Here is a 26,314-nt window from a genome sequence, read left to right as displayed (position 1 = left end):
AAAAACAGCCGATGAAGCCGCACTGAGCAGAAACACACAGCTGTTATTATGGAAACACACAGTACATGTGTGTGTTTATAGTCTCCTCTGTGTTTTTCTCCTGTGACTACATGTGACTTCTGATTTCGGAGGATGGATCCTATTCTTAGATATACCGTATATCATTTTCATTAAAAAAAAGCTTTAAATTGTTATTTCAGCAACAACTGAGATTTTCATTTCAATAATTTTGTCTTTATCTTAAAATGTGTAACTACGATTATTTTATCTTTTTTATTCTGAACTTTTTCTTCACTTTTTATTTTCCATGTATTTTATTGATGTGTACTCAAAGTTACTACCAACCAACGTCACCAGGTGCAGCATTTGTTTCTGAGCTGTAGCAGAAAATAGAAAAATAAAGTCAACGTGTCTTTAAGTAATTTACTCAATCGCTGCATTAAAGGGATGTAAATTATTTTATTTTCATTGTCCTGAGCATGTTGGTACGAAACCAAATAAATAAAACTTTATGATCACAGTTCTGTCTCTGCGCTGATTTATTGATTACATGTGAAGATAAAAACTCCCAGCAGCACCTTCATTGTAGTTTTTATTCTAAGGATAACGGGACGAGCAAAGATCCTTTATTAACAGGATGACTCTTTGGAACGTTTTTTTTTTTTTTTTTTTGCCTCTTTTACTGCCCACCCGCACTAACCCAGCCGGTCTTTGTTAGCACAGGTAAGAGAACTAAACAGCGGACTCACCTGGTTCAGACCTGGTTTCGTACATAGCCAAGGGACGGAAGCAGCTAAATCGCTTTGGAAACACCCACACAGAAGAAGCGCCGAAGCGAAAAGTAAAAGTGTAGTCCTTTCCCAGTCAGGAGAAAGCGTTAGGAGTGAGCCCTCTTGTCGGCTGCTCCTGTCTGTGCAGTCTTTGTGAGGAGGCGACAGAAGGAAAAAAACAGCTGGATCCAGGAGTCCGGCTAGCGGCTCGGCTAGCTCTGTCACCCCCGAACCAGCTGCTCCTCCTCGGCTGCCTCACCTCCACAAGGTACCGTAACCCAGAACTGCTCCTTAGCCCGAAACGAACCGCTGCTTGTTCCGGGTCGCGGCGTTTGTGCCCGAGTTTTGTGTTTGGACCCAATTTTCCAACAGGCTAATCAGTTAGCTTCCACATTAGCCTGCTAGCTTAGCCCCTTAGCCTCCTGCTGCTACACAGGTACCACGATAAACGGGTCAGAACCGAGCCCAGAGAGTCTGTCCACACTTTTCACAGAGATAGGGACGTGTTGTTTTTATAAAACCGAAGCTGGAGTCACATGTGTGATGGTTTTATGGTGTTTCCTGTCACTTCCATCAGCATCTGCTGTGTCTTCATCGCTTCTCCACAAAAAGTTCATCAAAAACTAAAATAATATGTGGAAGTTCACGTTTTTAGTTCACGGCACTTCCTGTGTTTCAGGACTGAATGACAGACTTTAAATAATATTCATCAGAATAGCCTGATTTATTTACAATCATATTGATCTGTGCCAATATTTGGCAGATCTATAAGAATAAATGTTTAGGTGATTTTCTGGAATGTTTCTAAAAAGTGTCGTTTTCCTTATTTTTATTCTCTCGTGTGTTTTTGGAAATGAAATTCAAAGGGTTTTGTTTTTGGACAGTAAACTGGACAAACGAGACATCAGGCCTCATCAGCAGAACATCCCTTCAAACTGGCTGAAAGTTCTCAGGCCGACACTTTTTTATTTTGTTAGAGCGTTTTATCAACATTCCTAACTTAGGAAATCACTGCTCTCCCCCCCAGAGGAGACCTGGCTGCTCAGGAGCAGCAGGAGGTGACGTTCAGACGGAGTCAAAAGGAGGACAGATGTTTTATTCAAACTGTTTCTGTGACAGATGCTCAGCAGGATGGATGGACTTGTTCTGTCAAGAAGAGCTGGGCTGTCTGTGCAGAGACCGTCACCGTCATTGCAACGTTATGTTTTTTATCATTAAAACAGGTGCAGCTTTCCAACAGTGATGATCTGAGTCCGTCAGGACAGTTCTGGCTTTAAAAAATCAAACGGTAACCTTCGCTGTGATTCTGGGCCCGGTGGCTGTTACCTCGGGCTCTGGGAAACCGTGATGGGTATTTTCCATTGTTTCTGGGCTGCCCTGGTTTAGTTGGTGGTAGAGAGGACGGAGCTCAGGCTGAGTTCTGCTGCTGTATTCACATCCAGAGTCCTCCTAAATGGTTAACAGGAACAAAATCAAACCTTTTGTACTTTGGCAGATAGAGCACCAAATACACCACCAGCTCTACACTGTGGAGTAAACCGTGTTAGGGGGTTTGGTTTGGTTAAAGGTCTGTGCAAACCCTCCGATTGTTCTTTGTTGTAATTAGAGTTTTGATAACTGGTTATCACCAAAATAGGTTTTTAAAAGTCTTTTTTGTTGTTGTTCTGTTCTAAAACAGTCTCTAACTTATCTCAGGACTGAATTGCTTTGAATTGCACTAACACCCAAAGCCTGATGGTCCTAACACGCCTTATTTTACTGGGTTCTCCTGCCCCGGCTGCTTAGGACCTGCTTTTAGCCTTAGGCTGGTTTTGTGACTTTGGCCACTGGACTTTATTGATGCTGGTCCAAGTGTTTCAGAGTCAGCAGATAGCTCCAATGCTAACAGCACACTGTCTGCTTTGTAAACTCCTGGTCCTACTGTTCAATAAACAGGACTCAACGTAACTGGATTCTTGATGAGAGCTACAGCGTCACCTCTGAGGGAAATGTGGCCGAACGTCTAACTTTCCTTTCAAACCCCTCCTGAAAGCTCCCGTCCTTGTTTCCTGACTTAGCTCCAAAACAACATTTCTTCCCCCAGATTGTTGTGGCTTGGTCAGCTGTTCACATAAACACAGCACAGGCGTCCTCCTGCTTTTTTTTTTGTTTTTGATCCAGTCTTATTTTTGATGTCGGGTTTCAGGCCTAAACTGTTGTTATCAAGGATGTTAGACTCGACTGCGTCTCAGAGCTGCAATCAAGAGGGTTTTATTTGGAGCGTTTCAGTCCTGCGGTCACTCCCACAGTCAGAAAACAGCTTCACTCTCACAGTCGCTGTTTTCAGTGGACGCCTGAGCCTCTGAAAACACAAAGAGAGCTGCTGGAGGCTCCTCGTGCACAGGTCAGGGTGGTCACAAAAACAGAAACGCTTCAGGGAAACATGTTCAGTAAAGACTCACTGAGCAGTTAAGTAGTTATTGTTAACTAGACGATCATGTTAACTTAAAAAAATCCAAAGTTGAGATGGTTCCAGTAGGACCAGGTGCATTTAAAATAACGTTTTAAAGGTTTTTCACGTTACCAATAAAATGTTAAAGGTCTAAGTGAAATGAAGATTTAAATCAGAAACAATTATTAAAGAAGCTGCCGGGCCGTGCGCCTTCCTGCTCAGAGATTTTCAACACTTTGCTCAGAGCTGAGTTTTCGGGTCAGGTCCTGGTCCCGTGTGGTTCTTTAAGCCTCTGTGCACGCTGCATGTCACAGTGCTGATTGGTCTGATTAGTCCTGATTATCCTGCTGTTTGTCGCCTTTGATCACAGCAGCTCTGGGCGGTTTAAGCAGCCAACAGGTTGAGCTTTAGACCCGTTTAAACCTCAAGTGTTAACAGAGCAGAACAGGATTGGACTTCGTGTTGATCCTGTGCTTGGTTGCTGAGAGAGAAAATCCTCCTTAAAATAGCAGCGACTTGTTATTTCCACAGTTTCCTCTTCATTCACAGTTTGTCATCTCACGTAGGCAAAGATGAACAAAAACCGAGAGAAAGTTTTCAGCCAGACTGTTCTGCTTCCTGCAGCCACTTCCTTTGTTTTATTCCTGCTGATCATATCAGCGCAGCTTTAATACTCAGAGGGCCTTTTTATTTTCACGGCTATGACGCTGCTGCACAGACTAAACTAAAGACGGTGAAAGACGTGCAGCCTGGTTAACCTGAGTTATTTGTATGTACATACATGTTTTCATGTGACTTGTTCACTGCAGTGACTGTGTAATGTCCATGGCTGCAGGTTGACCTGTGAGTTTGTCTGCAGCTGCTGTGAGGCTGATGATGTGGTGTGAACATGGAGGCTCCTGAATACCTGGACCTGGATGAGATCGACTTCTCCGATGATGCGGTGGTCAGTGTGTTACCTACCTGGTATAGTTCTGATATAGTGTGTGTTTGTTTGCTGCTCTGCAGTGACCGACTCACAACACTGAGCAGATTAACGTTGTCAATGAGGTTTGACCAGTGTCAGACCTGGGACCTTTAAACACTCTACAGTTACAGTTACCTGAGACGCACACACCTGCAACAGGCTCAGTCTGAACTGTTTTACCTGTTTATTACTGCAGCAACCACCAACCTTTCATCACAGATTGGTCTGGTCATGTCTTTTTTTGTTCCGTTAAACATCAGCAAATAGTGAAAAATGAATAAAATAATTTCCCAGAGTCCAAGATCATGTCTCTTATTAACAAATCGTCCACAACACAAAGATATTCAGTTTCTCACAGTTAATCGATTATCCGATTATCGATTATATATATATATATATATATATATATATATATATATATATATATATATATAGATATACTGTAAAACTAACAGCTCTCACTCCTTCTGTCTTGGCTCCTCGTCCTGCAGTATTCTGTGACGTCTCTGAAGACCATCCCAGAGCTGTCCAGGAGGACCGATGGCCCGGCCGAGGAGAGACCAGGTAACTGTTAGAAATCATAGTCCGGTTCGTGATTTCAACTGAAACTGCGTGAGCAGCAAATGACCTGGTCTCATCTGTCCCTCCTCCTGCAGCTCCAGCCATTAACTGGAGTCGTAGTGTTTCCTCCCACAGCGGTGGGGGAATCAAACCCACGGGGCTCGCTGAGGTCCACAGTAAGTTCCGACCGGTGAAGAGGGTCTCCCCTCTCAAACACCAACCAGAGACCACCGACTCCGACTCTGATGGCAAAGTTCAGGGCCAGGGCCTGGGAGAGTCGGGTGAGGGCAGTAAGGAAGAGCCCAGCCCCGACAAGCCGACTCATGCCTCCAGCTCCTCTGACGGGCTGGGAGGGAAGGCGAAGGGTTTGGGCACCAGTGTTGGTGTCGTTGGAGGGAACAACCCCCAGCCTCTGTTCGGGGAGCTGGAGCACTATGATCTGGACATGGACGAGATCCTGGACGTGCCTTATATCAAGTCCAATCAGCAGATGTCCACGCTGCCTCGTGTCCCCCATGACAAGCGCTCGGTGACAGGAAGCAACCTGGGCGGTGGCACCTTGGAGAGGATCCGGGGAGGAGGACTGAAGAGCTCTGCTTTACCCCTCACTGAACCTCTGAGCCTCGGAGGCAGCAGCTCACAGACTCAGGTACACATGGGTCAACTACACAAAACCTTTAATGCTCCGTCTGCAGTGACATACTGGGAAAAATGATCAGTAGGTAAATCGGGCCTTCAGAATAAAAGCATACACTTCTACAGCAAAATAAGGCTTTTATTTCCTTTCCTTACTTTGATGTCGTATATACACAGAAGCACAGAGAGAGAAGGTTTAAAATGACTTATTGTTGATGAAGTGTAATTCATGTGTTTCCTGCAGTACTGTGTCCTGTCTCCAGTGAAGTGGTCAGACCTGAGGAAGTCCAAGTCCATGGATCCAGACCTGCACCACCATCACCGCTCCTCTGCTGGAGGAGGTTACCAGCCAGAGCTGCTCTCCTCTGGGCTCCTCAGCTGCTCGTCCTCACTCTCTTCTTTCTCCGATGCAGGTACGACCTAAAAACCCTGTTGCTGTTTCTTCTTCTCTGGTTTAGCCCGAGTTGACTCTGTGTGAAGGTCGGATTTGTCCTGACTTCCAGACAAGCTGCTGTCTGCGCGGGTCTACCCAGACTCCCAGAGCCAGCGGCCGGCCATGGAGCCTCCAGGGGGCCCAGGGCTGATGTTCCCCCTGCCAGGGTGCACCGTGGGCAGGCAGGACAGCTCTAAACCCTGGGCTCCTGGGCCCGGAGTAGGAGGCAGTGGTGGTTCCAGGGGGTTTGGAGGAGGTGGAGGAGCAGCGGGGGAGGTGGACGAAGAGACCAAGAAGAATCAGAACATCATCAACATCGTCAGGGAGGGACAGATCTCGCTGCTGGTGAGTGGGAGGTCGTCACATGATACGAGTTTGACCAATGAAGGAGCAGGAGGCAGGTGCTGATTGTTACTAACCTACATCGGATGTTTTCTCCTCCTCCCCCCTTCTTTGCTTTCTTTCCTCTTTCGCACTGTTGTTCCTCCCTTTCACCATTTACTCCTGTTTTTCCCCTCCACCTTGTTTCTTTACACCCTCCATTCTTCCACCTTATCTTTGCTCCTCCTCTTCTCCTCTTTTTCCTCTTTAATCTCTACTACCTTCTTCTCATCATTGCTCTTTCACCCGTTCCTCCTTTTGCTGCTCCTCATGTTCCTTCTTCTCCACCTCCTCCCGCTCTTTCTTCTCTCTTTCCTTGTTGCTCCTCCACCTCCTCGTCCTCCCGCAGCCTCACCTGGCAGCAGATAACCTGGAGCTGATCAGGGACGAGGACAGCAACAACCTGCTGCACATCTCTGCCTCTCAGGGTCACGCCGACTGCCTGCAGCATCTCACCTCCCTGATGGGGGAGGACGGCCTCAACGAGCGCAACAACCAGCAGCTCACCCCCGCTGGTCTGGGGGTCAAGGTCAGTCTGAGTTCACATATTCAGAAAGCACCGGGGCACAGACTTCCCTTCCTGTGATATGAAGATAAGAGGTTTGATTGCTCACTGCTGACATCCTCAGTAAGAGTCCAGGTCTCTTTGGAAGTGAGCAGTTATCCCACAAGTTCATCTTTTTACTAAATTATTTCCACAAACGGTGAAAATGGAGCAACAGAGGTTTGATTCAAATCTTGGAAAATGGCAGCAACATGTTTGGTTGTTGTAAAACAGGTGCAGGCAGATACAGATCAGTCTGGGCTGCTGTCCCCCAGGCTGTCTGCTGAGCTGTTCACCTGAAGTACATTTACTCCAGTACGATCCTGAGGTGTTAGTACTTTACCTGAGTATTTCTGTGTAGTGCTACTGCATCCTTGGACTTCACTACATGTCAGAGTCAAACCTTGGACTTTTTCCTGCTCTACATTTATCTGATAACTTTAGTTCCTGTTCAGGATCAGATGGATCCAACAAAATACAGACTGATCATCAAACTTTATTGATCCCTGGGGGGAAATTCACAAGATACCCAGCGGTATATAAAGTACTTCAAATCAGAAGTATATAAGGTAGTTAACGTCAGCTACCCAGCGGTATATAAAGTACTTCAAATCAGAAGTATATAAGGTAGTTAACGTCAGCTACCCAGCGTTATATAAAGTACTTCAAATTAGAAGTATATAAGGTAGTTAACATCAGCTACCCAGCGGTATATAAAGTACTTCAAATTAGAAGTATATAAGGTAGTTAACATCAGCTACCCAGCGGTATATAAAGTACTTCAAATTAGAAGTATATAAGGTAGTTAACGTCAGCTACCCAGCGGTATATAAAGTACTTCAAATCAGAAGTATATAAGGTAGTTAACGTCAGCTACCCAGCGGTATATAAAGTACTTCAAATTAGAAGTATATAAGGTAGTTAACATCAGCTACCCAGCGGTATATAAAGTACTTCAAATTAGAAGTATATAAGGTAGTTAACGTCAGCTACCCAGCGGTATATAAAGTACTTCAAATTAGAAGTATATAAGGTAGTTAACGTCAGCTACCCAGCGGTATATAAAGTACTTCAAATTAGAAGTATATAAGGTAGTTAACGTCAGCTACCCAGCGGTATATAAAGTACTTCAAATTAGAAGTATATAAGGTAGTTAACGTCAGCTACCCAGCGGTATATAAAGTACTTCAAATTAGAAGTATATAAGGTAGTTAACGTCAGCTACCCAGCGGTATATAAAGTACTTCAAATTAGAAGTATATAAAGTAGTTAACGTCAGCTACCCAGCGGTATATAAAGTACTTCAAATTAGAAGTATATAAGGTAGTTAACGTCAGTACGTAAAGTACAGTTGGACATCAGTTTTCCTTTGACCCCGTCAGATGCATCAGAACAGAAGAATTCAGTTTTTGTGTTCTGACCCAGTCGGACCAAAATATCTTTGCTCCTGTGCAGCTGCAAAGTAAAATCACATCTGTAAGTGACCATTAACATGCAGACATCTGATTGGCTGTTGGCAGCTGGTCAGTGAGGTCATGAAGCTGTATGATGAAGGCTTTTGATAACATGATGTAAACTCTGTGGGTCCTGTTTAGTCTGCTCCGGAGTGGAGACCAGGGTCTTGATTGGCTGCCAGACAGGAAGTGTATAATCTAGAGCCAAGCTGGGCAGCAGTGTGCTGGTTCCTGATTGTCTCTTATCAACCAGCCTGTAGTTTATTCACTTAGATGAGCAGGGGACCACGTTTCCAGCCACCTGATCCCGGCTGAGGCTTGTTAACTGCGTTTGTTGCAGAACGGTCATCTGGAGTGTGTGAGGTGGATGGTGAGTGAAACTGAGGCCATCGCAGAGCTGAGCTGCACCAGAGAACATCCCAGTCTGATCCACTACGCTGCCCGCTACGGACAGGTAACACACACACACACAGATCAACACACCCATGTGTGTATCCATATATACAAGCTAGAATATCCACAGGGTGGGTTAGGGAAGAACAGGAGAAGCAGCAGTACTGACTGGCAGACGCCAACAGGAAACAGATCCAGCCAAGAGGAAATCAGGTGTTGAAGGGAAAAGTCCTAACAGCCATATTCAGCTCAGTGATGATGTGATGATACGAAGCTGTGAGTGTGGTTGTCGTCTTGTTTGTCAAACTCCCTCCCTCTCTGTGTCTCTGCAGGAGAAGGTCTTGCTGTGGTTGCTTCAGTTCATGCAGGAACAGGCGATCTCTCTGGACGAAGTCGACCAGAATGGAAACACCGCCGTCCACGTGGCCGCTCAGTACGGACACCTCACCTGTATACAGGTGTGCACTGCCTGTTTTGTTAGATCCTTCCCCCGGGGGTCAGTTTGACAAAAACTCCCTGGAGTTTTCAGACTAATGCAGGAAGAAAAATATATATAAAATACCATTATGAGTAATTTGGTCGCAGCATTTTCAACAATAACATAATAACATTCCCGAAGTTCACCCAACATCCAAGAAGGTTGGAAACTCCTGGCACAGACTAAATGATTAACTGGGAAAATAATCTGCGTAATAATCTGGAATGAAAATAACCATTAGCTGCAGCCCTGACATTTTTATTTCTGTATTTCAACAACAGACATGTGGCACTAAAGCCAAGGTTTTAGGGCTAAACCATGTTTTTTTTTTATCTAAACACTGAAAATGTCTTTTGCAGTGTTTAGCTCATGTTCCTACAGTGGCACACCCTGCTGAAGGAGGCGGATGTTATCAGTCTTGTCTGCTTCCTGTTGGCCAGTCAGTCCAGCAGTCCAAACACTGATAACCTATTATCTGTGTTCAGTACAAAACAGCAGAGCCCAGCAGATCTGGACTGCGGGGGCAGCGTTTTGTTACACTGCACTAACGAAGGGGTCGGTGTATGAAACCGTAAAGTTCCTGGTTTGAATCTGGACTTAGGAACAAGAACCAACCAGAATTCGTCTCTGTGCCTGTTTCCAGACGCTGGTGGAGTACGGTGCCAACGTGACCGTCCAGAACCAGCAGGGGGAGCGGCCTTCCCAGAGTGCCGAGCGGCAGGGGCACACCACCTGTGCCCGATACCTGGTTGTCGTGGAAACCTGCATGTCCTTGGCCTCTCAGGTCGTCAAACTGACCAAGCAGCTCAATGAGTAAGTTACAGCATTTTTACTGCTGCAGTCACTTTGTCTAATTAGGAGATAAACCATCATGTGGTTCTCAGACACAAAACCATGAAAATGAACCTTTAGACAAACATAAAGACATAATGAAAATAATAGAGTAATAAAATATAAATATCTGCTGCAGCTTGATTTATTCTGCCTTATCTTTCTGTCAGTGTGTCAGTGTGTGTGCTGGGCACAGAAATATCAAACTCTTTTCTTTGTTCAGACGTTTTTAGCTTTAACCCTAAAACAGTTGGTCCAGACTGAACCTGCAGCTCTTCTTATCGTTTATCAGTCTATGCTGAGGTCCTGTGTGCAGTGTGTTTTCAGACTGTTGTCAGGTGTGTGTCAGTCAGTGTTCATCCTGCTCTGTGTGTGTGTGTGTTTGTCCTGCAGACAGGCAGCAGAGAGGATGGCTCTACAGAAACAACTGCAGAGACTGATGGACCCCAGCAAAGCAGAGGGGACGCCTTCGCTATCGCCCAGGTAACACACACACACACACACACACACACACACACACACACACACACACACACAGTGAATCCCCTCTGTACACACTCCTGCATGTTTCTCATCAGATGTGTCTCCACTGAGTCTTGAATTAAATGATTTATTCGCCACGATAAGATGGTGTTTACCGACGAGATGCTCCCTGAGTGAGACGTGATGATCGTTTACAGATAGAAGTCGAGGCGCAGTAGCAACATGTCGAATCAGGGAGGAGAAAACACATAAAATACAGTTTTTCTCAAGGGTCAGTGCTGAAAAGCTGCACAGTCGTCACAGCGATAGTCGTCGAGAACTGTCGCCTTGGGGAACTTAAACTCAGGTGTTGGTGCGGCAAATAAAATCAGACATGAGCTGCTGCAGCAGCAATAACAGCAGGAAGCAATCAGAGCAATTATCAGGTGAGCAACACAAAACCTTGTTAAATGCAGCAGCTGAGCATGGCTGCCTTGTGAAGAGGGAAACAGGTGGGACTTCAGGCCTGCTCTGGATTATTGTCATTGTTTTGGTGGAAGTAATTAAAGACATGAACATACACAATAAAAATATGTCAAATTAAATGATCCTGTCTGTTTTCCCTTCTGGACTTCAGCTCCCATCAGCCCTCGGGGGAGGCGTGGCCAGAGATGATGTTGACAGCAGAGGGAACGCCAGGTGATGGTCACTGGTTGGTTCGTCAGGGAGGGGTCGGTCCAGACTCGGTGCTGCGGCAGCTGCTGGGGAAGGACATGTCGGAGTCGCTGTGTCCCAGGGAGAGGCTGCCTCCTGCGGGTGGCCTCAGCAGAGAGGGCCCCTGTGGGCCCGGGGCCCCAGGGGGCCGCAGGACCGGGCTGGTGGACAGGAGGGAGCTCAAACTAGCGAGACTGAAACAGATCATGCAACGATCCCTCAGTGAATCCGATTCGGACGGTTATCCACAGGAGGAGGGAAAGAATCAAGGAACCCCATCCTCAAACATGGCCCGACCTGATAGGCCGTCCCACCTGCCAGTCACAGAGGAGGATCCGGTGTCAAACCATCTTCATCTGATGATGAAGAAACACCTCCCCTCCTCCTCCTCCTCCTCTACAGCTGAGAGGAAGCTGGCATTCTCTCTCAGCGGGTCAAAGTCTGTGGACAGCATCGGCTACAACCCCTCGCCGACCTCCAGCGACCCCGATGCCACGGACGGCAAAACACCAGACGCTTCCAGCGACGTCCACGACCCCGCAAATGGCCAGAAGCTCGCCACCAGCCCCAAGAGCGCTCTGAAGTCTCCATCGTCTCGCCGGAAGACGTCCCAGAACCTCAAACTGAGGGTCACCTTTGACGAGCAGGTCCACAAGAGCTCCACTCAAGAGGCGGAGCCTGCCAAAGGGCATCATGGGAAGGAGAGGACTTCAACAGGAAGTTCTGAAAGCAAGAGGTCATTCGGGACGTTTCGCTCCATCATGGAGACGTTGAGTGGAAACACAAACCACAACAACAACAGCAGCAGTCAGTCAGGCTCTGCTGTTAAACAGCTCACCTGTCAGAACTCACCTGGCAGGAAGTCAGACAGTAAGAGCAGCCCAGGTGGAGGCAAGGGCAAGAGCAAAAGCAGTAACGTTTGACCAACCAGTGTCTACTGAGGGGCAGCGAGCACATAACCCAGAGCCCGTGGTAAGAAGGTGAACATGAGAACTTCATACAGATTAACCCCATTTACGTTTAGTGTCAGACATGTCGCAGATCATTCAGAACAAAATGCATGTGCAGGTGTTTCAGCAGGTGTTTTGGTGCTTTCACACATAAAACCACAAAAGTTTTTATTTATCACGTCAATTCATGCAAAGTGCAGTAAAGAGAAAAAGCCTAAATCAGATCATTAGCTCACAGTTTGTCCAGGTCCTCTGCAGGTCAGGTGTTCCACAGTTCTCTCTGTCTCTTCGTGTGATCCCCCCCCCCCCTGACTCCATGAGATCAGGACTCTGTGGGGCCACACCACCTGCTGCAGGACTCCTGCTTCTTCTGGTCTCTTTGTCAGGCTGCACAGTAAATCTGAGCCTGGTCAGACGTGTCCTGACGGCGTCACAGTGAATAGGAAACACCTAAAGTGTCTGCACAGCACATATCATGTGATTCCACACTGGTGTTGCTGGAGTCGGTAGAACTTAGAGACGTCCACAAATCTAGTTTAGAAAAAGCATGAGGTAATGTCAACATATACGGTGTTGGCTGAAACCAGCTGACGGCTCAATCCACCAAATCAGCAGCATGATTTAAAATGATCGGCCGTCTCTGGTGATTGGACGATAAGGCTGAATTTATTTCCACAGCTGCAGTTACAGTGTTTGTTTGGTCCGACCCACAGCGGTGGAAACTATGACTTTGCCTGACTTCTCTGTTTGGTTTGGATGTGGAGGCAGAGCGGGAGTGTTTAAGGTCGCTCCTCCGGCCAGTTTGTCCCCTTTAGTAGAAAAGGCGTCATTAGTTAGTTTGCAGTGCAGCAGGGAGAGAGAGTCCACACACAGACACTGGAAGGAATAAAACTGTTTCTCTGTCAGGTCAAATTCAGATTTCACCACCACAAAGCTCAGAGGTTCCCACACTGTTTTAATTTCAGTGACATGTTCTCCTGTCAGTCAAACTGCGGCTGTGTACCCACAAACCTTCGAGTGTCTTAACGGTCTTCAGTCTTTAAGGACTGAAAAGACAAATCCAGAAACCGAATGAACGAGAAGAGCCTGTTTTTAATAAGACAGGAGGACTTGTTTTCAGTGATCCGTCTTACCTTAGGGTTTAATCTGACTGCAAACATTCCCAGAGTTCAATGGTCTGCTCAAACAAACCACAGGTTTCTGTTTCTGTCCCTCTGAACCACACTGAGGATGAGCGTATGAAGTATTGGTATTTATGTTTATGCACACATTTATATGATTTTTTTTTTTTTTTTTAATGTTGTTGTAATCATGCACGTGATTAACGTGCACCAGCACAACGAATAAGTTTTAAAGCCACTGTATATATTAGTATTTAATGTTTTTGTTTCTACACTATATTCCAGACATGGTCATTATCTATGCAGTATTTTTGGCATGAAGTAGAGTTAGTTGTGTGATGTGACTTTGAGACGGGGAGGTTTAAGGATGCACCTTCTACAGAGACTGAGCTTTGCAAAGAAGAAGAGTCAGAAACAGCAGTTTCCACCAGGCGCTCCATTGCAGAGGCTTCACACGGACGAGAGCGAGGCTGTGATCTGGAGCTGCCGTCCGGCGTTCGAGCTTCAGTGTGGAAATATGCGGTGGATGCACTGAAACAGAGCAACGGCAACTCAGATGGCAGGACCTTTCCAGGGCTGTGTGTTTGAGGAGCTCCATCTAGTGACTGAAAGTTGGATTTTTATTTTTGGTTAGTAAGAATCCAGGTCTGTGTCAGCTGTTACAGCCTCGGCTCTCTGGTTTCCAGCTTTGGGAGAAACTGGATGATGCATGTTTACATTAATAGAAGCAGCAGAATCTTTCTAATCCAGATCCATCATTGTTGGGTGTGTGTGTGTGTGTGTGTGTGTGTGTGTGTGTTTGGATCAGTGCTGTTTTTTGCTGGGATCCTTTTCCAGTTTTCCATGTTTGGCTTTATGGCTGTTGTGATGACAGCAGGTATTTTTCAGGCACTGGAGGACTGACCTGCTTCCAGCCTGGTAACTGTGACATGTTAAAGGGACAGTTCAACATTTCAGTGGGTCCCCAGACTCAGATTAGTTTAAAGCAGTACAGATACATGAATGGGTCATCAGTGTGTCAGAGTTATCACTTGGTCAACGTGGTGGCCCCAGTTTTTCAGGATCGTACTAAGTTTGATGTTCAGTTTGAGGAGGTTGCAGCTCTGAATTATTTTTCCAGTAGATTAGTGACAGAAATGTTGGTCAGACTTCAGTTGGGTCAGTTCCTCAGGCTGTTTCCACGTTTCCACTGCTGTCAGAAGGTATTTTAGAAAAGGTGATCAGAAAGACACAAATCTGTAATGGATGCACAGATATTAAAGTGATTGGACTCCCCCCCCCTTTGAAAGTAGGTATTTTCCAAAAATGTTGCACTGTTCCTTTAATCACTGATAATCATAATTGAAAACGAACAGCATAGAACCTCACTGTTCTTTAAGGCTTCTTTGTTTGGGATAAATTGGATGGTCATGGTCCAATCAGCACAGAGAACTCTGTGATTTGTTGTGAACAGACGTCAATTGTCCAAAAAAACATCCAACATCTGAAGCTAAATATTGAATATTTGTGCAGTGAAAGAACAGAACCGTCACCGTTCTCCCTGAAGTAGCAGCAGATTATTAGGAAAGTACAGAGCCATAAAATAAAAAAGATTTAAATAAAGTTTGGAGGGTTTTCCACTGTGTGTGTGTCTGTGTGTGTGAGTGTGTGTGTCTGTGTGTGTGTGTGTGAGTGTGTGTCTGTGTGTGGGCTTGATTCTGCTGTTGAGATGGTTTTCTGAAATGCAGTTTATTTTCTCTGAGCTGTTTTCACAGGACCCCTCCTTCAGCACCAGGAGCTCGGAGGTTTCAGCCTGTTTCAGCCGTTGGTTGTGTTGTTTTACTGAACTGCTCAGATGGACAGTGTCAAAAATCAAGCGACTGCCGGAAGAGCCTGTCCCCTCAGTCTGGTCCGTGTTGGTTTAAAGGTGCAGTGTGTAATATTTAGCTGCTGCTAAGTCTTTCACATTTGACACCGTTTCTGTTCGACTCTTTCTGAATGTGGACAAATACACGTTTCTCTCTGTTTTTAAACGTGATCAGATGTTTCTTGCTGTTTTTACTGACACTGACTTTTCTTAAATGCCCGTTCATATTTTTGTACAATGACTGGCCTTTGTTATTTGACATTAAAGCACCATCCCAGTGCTTCTGCATGTTCAACCTCTTTGCTGACTTGTGTTTCAGTCTCGACCCTCCTCCTCGTCTCGGGTCTCACCTGGTTTTGCGTGACTTCATTCTCACCTGTCTACCAGGTGTGTATTGGTCAAATTCCTCTTTAAAGTCTTTCATGACTTCTGATCAGTTTCCAGCGTTTTTAAAGCCTTTTCCTGCTTTAGTTTGGAAACCGAATAGTTGTAGTCAGTACAAAGACTGTTTAAGTGCAGGTGATCCTCAGCCTGTGCAGTAGGGACTCGTAGTGCTAATAGATCAGCAGACACCTGCTGCAGTCTTCAGCTTCTGTCTGCTCTTTCATTTGTTTCATGCACCAACGGCCCAGTGCTGAATTTCTTGCACATCTTCGAGTACAACACCTTTAGTTTCACGTGTGATCCAGCTCTTTACTTCACATTAGAGCTGACAGCGGTGTTTCCGGTCAGCGATTAGACCAGCTCCAAAGCTAAAACCCACCTGAGAACACTCATCGTTCCCTGCTGCCTGACTGACTCCAAAGCCCAAAACTCAGGTTTTGTAAACTTGAAGCTTCTTAAATAATAAAATGATCTGCCTTTACTTTCACCGGGGCCTCCTGCAGCACTGTCAGGGGCCCTCTGCAGGGCTCTGGACCCAACTTTTGACCACTGCTGATCAAGATGGATGCCATGTGTGAATTGTGCTCTCTGGTAATTTAATGGACAATACATAACCGAGCGTATATTTATTTCTGTGCGCTCCAGCGGCATCAAAAACAGTCACTTAACGGGGCAGGATTTATGGTGTTTGGGTAGCAAATTGGCCTTTGATGGTTCCCACGCAGGGTCGGCTGCCTCCCCACGGAGCCTAATGGGGTTTCCTTTAATAGCGCCCCTCAATCATCGCTGCGAATATGAAACATGAGCTCACCGGCTGACAATTAGCAAAACAACATGGAAGGAGACGAGGGCGTGATATGTGAGGAACACAGGATTTATCAGGATCTCGCTCTTCGCCGGTTCATGAAGCAAAAAACAAGAGCAATTTGTTTTGCTTTTCCCTCCCTGCTCCTTTTCTTTTAGGGTTTGGGGCGGGTGAAGTTAAACTGATAAATTAGACCTCATTTATTGGACAACGCTTTGAGTCGATACCCAGGGGCCTCCAGTCTGGACGAGGCTCCAGAGCCGCTAATTGGTTCGCTCGGTGTGGACGGAGGGGGTGTTTGCTAAGGGTGGGGGCTGGCGTTTAAGGAGGTGGGCGGGGCGATTGGCTCACACACACGCACACACACACACACACACACAGAGGAGCGGTTGTCTTGCGGCGGACGTCCATGGCACACGCCCCGAAAACGGACGAGACAGGCGCTTGATTTGACAGCTGGGGTGGAGAGGGGTGGGTGGGGGGTGGAGGAGTCATGTATAGATTTTTGTGTCTGTTGTTTTGGCTTATTTGTGTGCTTCTTTTACTCAGTCAATCAAATTTAATTGACACCGCTGGGCTGGGGCCGGGGGCCCCGCAGCATGCTGGGATGACAGGCCTTTAATGCCAAAGAGAAGAGAGGAGGTTCTTCTGCCTGTGAAGGATGGAGGGGGAGGGTGGGGAGGAGGGTGCTGGGGGTGACAATTCCTCAGCCCGTCAACAGCATTAATTGATGTAACAACAACGATGATGGATACTAATAAATACAACCTTTAAGAAAAAAGCTAATTAGATGGCGGCACATGCAGCCCAGATTCCAGACTCCTGATAAACACCATTCGTCTTCCATGAGGCCTTCAGACGGACACGTGGCCCCCGTTTATGTGCAGATCAAACTCGCCATTTGCATTTTGGCCTCAGCAAGAAGACAACAAGGTTCTTGCGCAACAAGTCTTTGAGCCAAACTCCGGACTTTGCTGGTCTTCATCTCGACCCAGAACCTCATGCAGCAGGTCTCCTCAGCGTCCGTCAGTCGAGCCAGGATCCCAATCTGTACCCAGCTGTCAGCTGGTTCTGGGAAAACAAGACCAGGATGTTGACTTAGTTTGATCAGTTCCTGGTGAAGCTTGAACAATCCTCCTCATTGATCAGAGGGAGAAGTCACCATGGAGGCTGGTCCACCTTGACAAAGCTCTGCATCCGTCTGGTGTCACTAACTCATGCCTTCCTGTTTTTATTATTATGCTTTTATTTTGAAATGTGAGCAGCGTATGTCCACTGTGGACCTCGAGATGGTCCTGAGCGAAGAAGCTTTAAACACTCAAATCTGTTCGTGCTCCTGGACGCCCTGCAGTGTCTTAACGATACCTGGACCAACTCAGTCCCAACAACACGCCCCCTAGTGTTGTTTTAATGCAGCGCACTGACGTGAAGCTGAAGAGGCTTGAAAGGCCTGAATTCGTCTGTGCACCAGGAGCTGAACCAGCAGCTGCTTCAAGGAGGATCATTGCACGTTGTCACAGTTTAAAACTGATCTGACGTCGCTAAAAGACGTCCCCCTGCTGGTGCCTGACAGACGTGTCCCTCTTCCCAGATCAGTGGTGATAATCACTGATTTCACACACACACACACACACACACACACCTGTCTGTTTCCAGTCGTCTGTCAGAAGAAGAAACACTCAGCTCCTCACTGCTGCTCTGACATTCAGGGTTTGGACTGACTTCATCCAAGGTGTTTAAAGGCACAGTCTGTCATGTTTGATTGGTTTGGTGTGTTTGTTCTGTACTTACATTTATTACTGATCCAAACCCTGATCAGAAAATATGATCACCTGAGTTTTAGCAGTTTTCTGGCTTCGCTGTCGGTGAATCCGGGCGTCGTGGCAGCTTTTTGGTCCTGGTTCAGTTTTTGTGTCTTTCATTAGTTTGTTTGTTGCTGCTGAGTTTTCTTGTCTCTGCTGCTGAAATGAATCTTCATGAGATCATTACACACACAGGTTGAACTGTGTTTGGCCTGGACGTGTTGTTAATGTGCAAACAGGCACAACAAGAGAAGTGATTTTTAGTCCCAGACAGGAAATGTCATTCAGCTGAGCAATAAGCACAGCACCTTCCACCACTACCAGGGAAAATAAGAGTAAATCAATAATAGAATAAACAAGTAAATAAATGATAAGTAAACAAAATATAATATTATTGATCACGGCAACCTGAGGGACAACTTTTATTCAACTCGAATCAATAAATCTGCAGTAATTATAAAATACGTGACGAATTGTTTTCGGTCTGTGCAGAAACTTTCTGGAGCTTTTCGAGCCTGAAATGATGAGATGTTTTTATTTTACCTGTTTATTTATGTTTCGATGATGTTGTTGTAATATTGATTTTCAGTTGGTTTTACTGCTCTTTTTTCACCTTGATTATATTTATATATGTTAAATGCTCTTTAGGCTTCGTGCTTTGACTTTATCCAGTGTTTCTCATTAATCATGCACCTTCATTAATATGAAAACTGGTCACTGTTGCTGATTTAATCAGAGTCATTAGTGTCGTGTGTTGTCCAGATGTTTCCAGTGAGGCTTTGGTGCTGTGTGCTGCTCTGTAGTTCCCCTGCAGGGTCAGCGGGGGGCAGCGTTGCAGCTGTTAACCACCAGCAGCAGCAGTTTTGCTCTTTGCAGGCGCGTTGACATTTAGATCCTCTGTCACGCAGTCGATTTTGTTGATTCTGAGCATGAAAACAGCAGCGGTACCTTGTTAAAGTGTTTGTTCGGCCTTCAGGCTGTTAGTCCCCGAGGACGGGCTCACTGAGAGCACGTATCATGAATAAGCTGCAGTAAACTGGTGTCTTATTTTAATTTTCCTGCCTCTGTAATTGACAGTGGGCTCAGTTTCCTGTGTGAGTGCAGAAAGAGTTTGTGACCCCGGAGACGAGGCCGATCGTTGATGATGTTCTGTAAAATGTCAGAAATACACGAGTGTTACACTCAAGGACCTGATTGATTTTAAACCCCCCCCCCCCGATCCAAAGTTGTGTGTGGAGGCAGGAGGTGAAACCAGAGCAGAACAAAGAGTTTTATCCCCAAACACTGAGCCCCGTCTTGTGAAAAGAAGGTCCCTAAAATAAGAAGTTCCTGTTTCCACCCTTGGTGATAACAGACTCTTTAAACTGGACCAGAGTTACAGAGACCCAGTAGAAAAGTACGTGTTTACATCTGGTTTTAGAGCATTAAACCAGAAGATGAGGCCTGTGGTTGAAATTTGGATGAGCCAGTTGTGTCTCAGTGGTGAAGACGACACTGAGTGTTTTTGTGAGGTGGATTTTCTTCACCTTGCGTCTTTAGGTTTTCAGTGATTACATGTCTTTCCTTCAGAAATGAGTAGATGATGTGAATAGTGAAAACCAGCTGATGCAGAATGGGGGGTCCTAAACATCGGGAGGACTGAAAATAGCTCAGCAGGTGTTCGGCCATAAGTTGAAATGTGGACCCGAAGGTGGAAAAAGTCAGAGGATCAGCGGCGTCATCGCGGCTCGTACTGGGGGAAGATGAACAGTCACAGTCAACAATAAGACTCCAAGGGCTCAATTATATGAAATGACTTGATGAAAATGAGACTTACTCCAGTAACAGAATCACCAACGGCTCTTTTTACAAGTGTTTGTATGGTGGACTTTTCCTTTAAATCGACACCGTGGCCCCCTGCTTGGACCCTTATGTCTTCAAATTTGGGAGCTGGGAGGATTTTGTCTGTCGTTTATTGTTTTGTGTGAAGGTGAAACCTCTGATCGCTCGTTTTCACTCAGTCTGACCCGTCCTGAATGAAATAATAGTCAAATAAAACTCTCTCATTTTGCTGAGGGGTCCTTTGGGAGCCTCTTAAGGGCCCCTCAGAGTTCCCCAGACCCCATTTTGGGACCGGTCGGTCGGGCCCACGTTTACAAGCTGCAGTAATGATGCTTGTTTGTCCAGTGGTCTGTAAATCACACCGACATTAGAGCTGTGACAGGATCCACTGGAGACACAGCAGACCATCACTAATGCCCCCAGACCCTGGGGCCCCAACCCAACCCCCCACCGAGGATCCATAACCACAGAAAGACCACAACCAGCCTGCAGAAGGTAAAAGTAGTTTTAAAGCAGCAGGAACCATCTTTAACTGGACCCTGGGCAGGTGTGACTGCAGCTGCACAGCAGCTCATTTAGGATCCGCAGGTAAAAACCTGACCCCCTTTAGCTTTAAGCTTCAGATGATGCAGTTACCGCTGTCTATCAGGTACACCTCACACCTGGGCCTTTAGTCTCTTCCCATTGGCTGTCAGACCTGGAGGTTGTAGTTCAGATATGGATGAAGTTCAATGGGCCCCAGACTCCCTACGACCTGCTCCTCTAGACAGATTGAGAAACCACTTATTTCATAGTCAGTTTGGGTTTTATGCTGGTTTGTGTCTGTTTTTAAGTGTTTTATGTCAATTTGATGCTTGTGAAACCTCTTTTCTGTCTTTTTTCATTGTTTGGTAATTTGTTTGTAATTGAGGATGTTTTTAGTCTTTGTCCAGTTGTTTTTATGGTCGTTCGTGTTTCGTTCAGTACATGGTTTTATGGGCATCTCCTCTATAGCTGAGCCCCGTCTGCTGCAGTACCTCAGGTTCTCAGTTCTCTCCATAATCCATGTGGATTCTGGCTTCGTTCATCTTCTCAAACTCTTGTTTCAACAACTGGTTGTTTGGAGCCTTTGGACCATCAAGGTCCAACGATCCTTAAATCTTTGAAAGGCTCCAACAAAAACGTCGTATCAGCCACAGACCAGTTTGGTTTTGGTGCCTCCATGTTTCTGTCCCTCCCAGAAACACGTCCCATCACCTAATGTTCCCCCCACGTGGGTCAGACATGAGCAGAAAGAACCTGTTTATTCCAACAAGAGAGAAACGATGGGATCAAGTGTTTCCATGGCCAATATTTGCCTATTGATCGGATCAGGTTTACTCCCCCCCTCTCTCTCATTCCTATTGGAAACTGCTTCTGATTGGACCAGTCTGTTAACACATGATGCAGTTTGATTCTGATTGGCTGTTATATCTGTTATTAGTGGAATATTAGACTCCATGTAAATGCAGGCTGTGGCTCTGGCTCCTGTAATAACTGTTATTGCCCCTAGAGGGCACCTACACCAGTCGATGGTATGGACCTTCTGGCCCAGTTGGCTGGTGCAGCCTGGTCCTGATGAAGCTTAATTACGGCTGTGATTCACTTAAAGGGCTGATAACATGTGAATCAGCCCTGACAGTGAGAGTTTGACTGGAATGATCATCTACTGATCATTAATTATTTACTTATTTCAGTAAAAACGACCCTCAAGCTTCACGTTTCAAAGCCTCCACCCTGTTGGTTTCTTTTCTCCTTCTGTTGCAGTCATCAGTTTCCTCTGGTGTTTGTTTTGTTCCTCCTCCTGCAGCCTCTCTCACCCTCAGCGGCGTTTTGTCTTTATTTTCTGCAGCGCTCCTCATTCATTACAGCAGCTTTACTGGGAGACGAGCAGCTTTTATTGGCACTGCTGCCTGTAAAATCGGTCAGAGGCGGCCGAGACGCCAGCCTTTACACCGAGAGTTTGTTAGAGGAAAGATGGACGTTCAGACGGCAAACAGGAAGCAGTCCACAAATACACACCGCCATTATTTCACACACACACGACTAGATAGACACATTTTCAGGAGCGTGTGTGTTTGTGTCTGTGCGTGTTGTGATATTTATCGGGAAGCGACGGCTCCTTTAACCTCGCCCATCGACCGCCCAGCGCTCCCATTAAGGCTGACTGGGATGTCCACAGGGAGGGAGAATGTGAGAGGGTGGAAAAGATCTTTAAAAGGCAATAGGCCGTTTCTTCCAATGTTTATGGGCTGATAGTTCTGTTCTATGTGTGACTGTGTGTGTGGAGTTATATATTTATAGACTGGGGGCAGACTGGGTCTCAGTTTAGCTCATCAGAAGATACAATCAGAACAACATTAATAGACGCCACAGAATTTCATCAGATTTTACTACGGCGCCTCCTGATGTTTGACGTTAATGTGACTCAAATCTTTACATTTCCCATCAAAACAAAAGTTCAACATTGAGAAATATGTTGATTCACACATTCGATGCACCTTCACTCTTGCGTCAGAAAACTTTATTGTACAAACAGTTCAGTTTCTAGACAAACCTTAAAAATCTTAATGAAGTGAACAGCTGGAGACCAGTGGGGGGGTCAGACCATTCAGGAAACAAACTCGGACACGTCCGGTAACACGTCAGACTGATGTAGCGGCGCCGGAGAGTCGTGGCTGCCGTCTGTCCGTCACTTCCCCAGGCAGAAGGGGCAGGAGTTGTTCTTGCTGGACTGCAGCCACACCTGGATGCAGTCTCTGTGGATGGTGTGGGAGCAGCTCAGTGGGTAGCGGCTCTCTGGATCCACATGGTTCTGGCACATCAGGCAGAGTTTTCGGACCACGGTAGTCTGACCAGCACCTGATGCTGCCGCCCCAGCTCTCTGCGGGGGAGGGGTCGGTCTCTGGATTGGGCCCTGAGGCGCAGGACGGCTGATGGGCCCTGGGGCCAACCTCTCGTTCTCTACCAGCCTGAGGCCCACCTGCTCCATGACCTCCTCCATGGACATGCCGGCCAGCGTCCCACGACAGCTCTTCACCTGCTGCAGCAGCGACGTCAGCTGAGTCCTGTCGCACTGTGGGAACCTCATCCTGAGCTTCTCCAGGACTTTGTCTAGTTTACCGGCGGGGGCGGAGGTGGCAGTGGGCGCTGCAGCAGCAGCAGCAGGAGGCGGTGGTGAAGGAACTGCTGGGTGGATGGGTTGAACAGGAGGAGACGGGGACAGGCTGGGAGAGGGCGTCACCCTCACTGGAGATCGGATCGGGGGCTGGAACAGAGGCTGAGCTGGGTGCACAGGCTGGAACTGGTGCAAATAGTGCGGTGGTGGTGGGCGGGGTTGGAAGTAGTGTTCAGGTGGTGGCGGGCGGTGTGGGTTGGGATAGCGGTGACGGTACTGGGGGCGGTAAGGGGCCTGGTGATTGAAGGGGGCCTTGTAAGGATGGAGGGGCCGGTTCACTGAGTTGGGAGGAGGAGGGGGCATGAACTGAGGATGGTCCAGTGACTGCATCACCTGTTCGAATCTCAGGTCAGCCTGTGGGGGGGGCAGTGAACACAGCTCAGGTTAACTCTCGATTCATGTTCCTGTTTTACTGTAAAGGAACAAACAGCTGGTGTTCGACGTGAAAGAGTTGAATCCTTCCACCTCCACCTACGAGGCCCGTCTTTTTCCAAAAACCAGGTCCAGTCGTCGCTGTGAGCAGAGAGAAGCTGCAGTGGAACCAGAGCCTGTAAACAGTGACGGCCGTTCTCAGCGTCTGGAGCTGGTTTTTGGAAACAGACGGGCCTCCCATTGTTGGTGAGGAAGAACCATGTGAGCCAGGTCAGCGGTGTGGCTCCCTGCTGGGTTTTTAATAGTTTTTGGACCACTATGGAGGTCTACGGCTCAGACCCATAAGCTGAACCAGATTCTGGATTCACACACATTCACTGGTGCTGTCAGTCTCTGGATGGGATCTGGACTCAGTGACACACTGAACCACCAGCTGCTGCCTTTAAAGCACATGATATAAATGAGCAGTGAAGCAGCCCTGTCAGCTGTATCACCCTGTCACACTTGTCTTACCATGGGGATCTGAGGCAGAGACGGCACGTTGATCCTGGGGAGGGACTCTAACTCTCGACCTTGCTGGAGCTGCTGCAGAACATCCTGGAAGCGGCTCTGGAGCTCAGCCTGATTCCTGCGGACCAGATGTTCCTTCTTCTCCCACTCCCGCCTCTCATGAGGGTACTGCTGCGGGAACTCCACCCTGAAAGTGTTCAGGTACTGTCGCACCTGGGAAGGGTAACCATAGGATCAGTGTCCGAGCAGCTGCTTGCCATAACTAAACCCTACCTACATGTTCAGACCTTCTCTAATTGGATTTGTGCTCAGCTCAGTGACCTACTGGTAGAACCTGTTCTCACCTCTGTGAACCAGGTCTCGATGTGACTCATGGCGACGTCGCTCTGCATTTTCACAGCAGCGATCTCGTCCTGTAAGGCCTGCAGCTCGGCCTCCTGCGCCTCCTTCCTAACTCGCGCCATCTCCTGCCTCAGCTCCTCCAGCTCCTCCTGCCACCTCCGCTGCTCCTCTCCCTGCTCCTCTGTGAGCTCCGTCAGCTTCCTCTCACTCTCCTCCAGCTCCTTGGCCAACCTGCAGGGAGCACCAGCAGTCTTACTCCACTACACCAACGGGGCAGATATTGTACTTGAAAGTGAATATGTTTGGGTCTTTACCTGTTCTTCTCCTCCTCTGCTCTGTTCCTCTCTGAGGTCAGTTCTTGCTTCTTGGTTAAGAAGTTCTTCCTGGTGGCCTTTGAGTTGTTGAGGTGCAGTTTAACTCGCAGAGACTCCAGTTTTTCCAGCAGAGCCTGAAAGCACACATCAGTTACTGTCCTGTTGTGCCGCTCTTTCTCGCGGAAACCCACAGAGGAGCTTAAGTCCGCGTGTCACCTGGTGCTGCCGCATGGCCTCCTCCTTCTTCTTCTGCAGCTGCTGCGTGTGTTTCTCATGTTCCTCCTCCTCGTCACCCTGCTTCTTCCTCAGACTGTCGTACTGCTCCATCAGGTGGGAGCCGTGCTCCAACATGGCCACCACCTGACTCTCCCAGTCCGGCTCCGTGTTGACGCCCTGGTCTTGTGTGGTGTTGTCCGTCTGCACGGCCTGAACCTTCTGCAGCAGGTCTGGGACCAGGAAAACAAGGGCACACAAACCAGTAAATCAGTAGTTGATTCGATCTGAGCTGCACTAACGAGACCTGACTCCGATCCAGTGGTGTTTACCAAAATAAAAGTACTAATACCAGTCGTTTACAAGAGTCCTGGACTGTGTACACTCAGGAAATACCTGTGAGTCATGCAGTAATATAAAGGCAGACTCTTGGTCAAGATGAGGTCATTTCAAATATATGAAACTCAACAATGAACTGAATGTTTTTATTATTCTGGTCATTTCTTAATTAAAATTCAAAGTAGTTTAACAAAGTGTCATTTGTAAAGCAGCTGTCAGGAAATAGAGAAGAGGAAACTAACGTTAAACACGTCACATCAGCGAGTTACCTTCCACTGTCATATTGGCCAACTCGGACTCCAGCTCCAGCTCGGGATCCGGGTCCGGTCCCAGCTCTAGCTCTGGTTCCAGATCCGGTTCCGGCTCCGGTTCCTCCGGACTTAGATACTGAACCTCATGCTGATCTGGTCCTGGAGCGATGTTAGCCGTTCCCCAGCTAGCCTCCATGCTAACAGAACTACAACAACCAAAATAAAAGTGAAACCCGGTTCGGTCGCGTTTTCTGAGCCGAGATAAACACAGCGTCTGGGTCTAAGAACAGGCGAGCGGCTCCGAGGTCCCTGTGTCGGCCCTAAAACACCTTTTAAAACGAATTATTGGCTTTTTTTGGACACTTTACAGCCCACAGCGCTTTGCTAGCTACCCGGAAATGACTGTGGGTCACTGAATTGAATCCGACTAAAACTTTAAATCCGCAGAGTGGGTCCGTCACGAAGATCGTTTATGAACAGTTTTAAAAAAGACAACAGAACAATAATAATAATAATTTAAAAATATGAAAGTATAAAACAGCAGCTCTAGAATTGAATTTAGTAAAAATGATTATATAGTAATAATATTAAGAAGAACAATAGTTAACAGTTTTTTGATGTAAACACATATTTAGTTTATTCTTAAGTTGAAAACATTTTTCTGTTTTTGATTTATCATATAATAAGATGTGTTACTCACCAAATGTTGTTAGTGAGAACATAAAAACATAATCAATATCTATTAGTTTCAACTACTACACCAAAGCAATGTATTTACAATAGTTTGGGAGTTAAAAACTAAAAACGTTAAAAAACAAATATGGCAGTAACATTGGTTCGGTTGTAGATTTACATGAAACAGCTCGTAGAAACTTTCACCAATTACAAGAATAAAAGTTTATCAACTAACATAGATGTTAATGTGATTCATTCATCAATAATCAGTTTTTTATCCACCATCGCTTCAGCAAATACCACTTTAGTAATGACCAA

At 46.6% G+C, this 26,314-nt stretch overlaps 2 protein-coding genes across 3 annotated transcripts; one reads left to right on the top strand and one right to left on the bottom strand.

Annotated features, from left to right (window-relative positions):
* Positions 1 to 919: 919 nt before the first annotated feature.
* Positions 920 to 15,261, top strand: sncaip (synuclein, alpha interacting protein). Of its 2 annotated transcripts, none has more exons than XM_026320971.1 (12): positions 920 to 1,038; positions 4,061 to 4,147; positions 4,660 to 4,732; positions 4,825 to 5,378; positions 5,610 to 5,778; positions 5,869 to 6,143; positions 6,529 to 6,708; positions 8,518 to 8,631; positions 8,903 to 9,028; positions 9,692 to 9,861; positions 10,273 to 10,362; positions 10,979 to 15,261. In XM_026320971.1, the coding sequence occupies exons 2-12, from the start codon at positions 4,091 to 4,093 to the stop codon at positions 11,976 to 11,978; spliced, it is 2,808 nt and encodes a 935-aa protein (XP_026176756.1). In that variant the 5' UTR covers positions 920 to 1,038; positions 4,061 to 4,090; the 3' UTR covers positions 11,979 to 15,261. The 2 variants fall into 2 exon arrangements, with proteins under 2 accessions (XP_026176756.1, XP_026176757.1); XM_026320972.1 differs by having other exon boundaries at positions 948 to 1,038; positions 4,037 to 4,147.
* Positions 15,262 to 22,304: 7,043 nt separating this feature from the next.
* Positions 22,305 to 25,733, bottom strand: rnf214 (ring finger protein 214). The gene is made up of 6 exons (XM_026320974.1): positions 25,340 to 25,733; positions 24,735 to 24,964; positions 24,519 to 24,652; positions 24,207 to 24,435; positions 23,866 to 24,075; positions 22,305 to 23,334 (listed from the first exon to the last, which is right to left on the bottom strand). Exons 1-6 carry the CDS (start codon positions 25,515 to 25,517, stop codon positions 22,495 to 22,497), a joined length of 1,821 nt encoding a protein of 606 aa, XP_026176759.1. The 5' UTR covers positions 25,518 to 25,733; the 3' UTR covers positions 22,305 to 22,494.
* Between the last annotated feature and the right edge of the window lie 581 nt (positions 25,734 to 26,314).

This window comes from Mastacembelus armatus, chromosome 9 (assembly GCF_900324485.2).
Source record: "Mastacembelus armatus chromosome 9, fMasArm1.2, whole genome shotgun sequence".
In the NCBI taxonomy this organism is placed as follows: domain Eukaryota; kingdom Metazoa; phylum Chordata; class Actinopteri; order Synbranchiformes; family Mastacembelidae; genus Mastacembelus; species Mastacembelus armatus.
The sequence above is the reverse complement of the archived record's forward strand: the minus strand, read 5'-3'. Positions and strand labels throughout refer to the sequence as shown.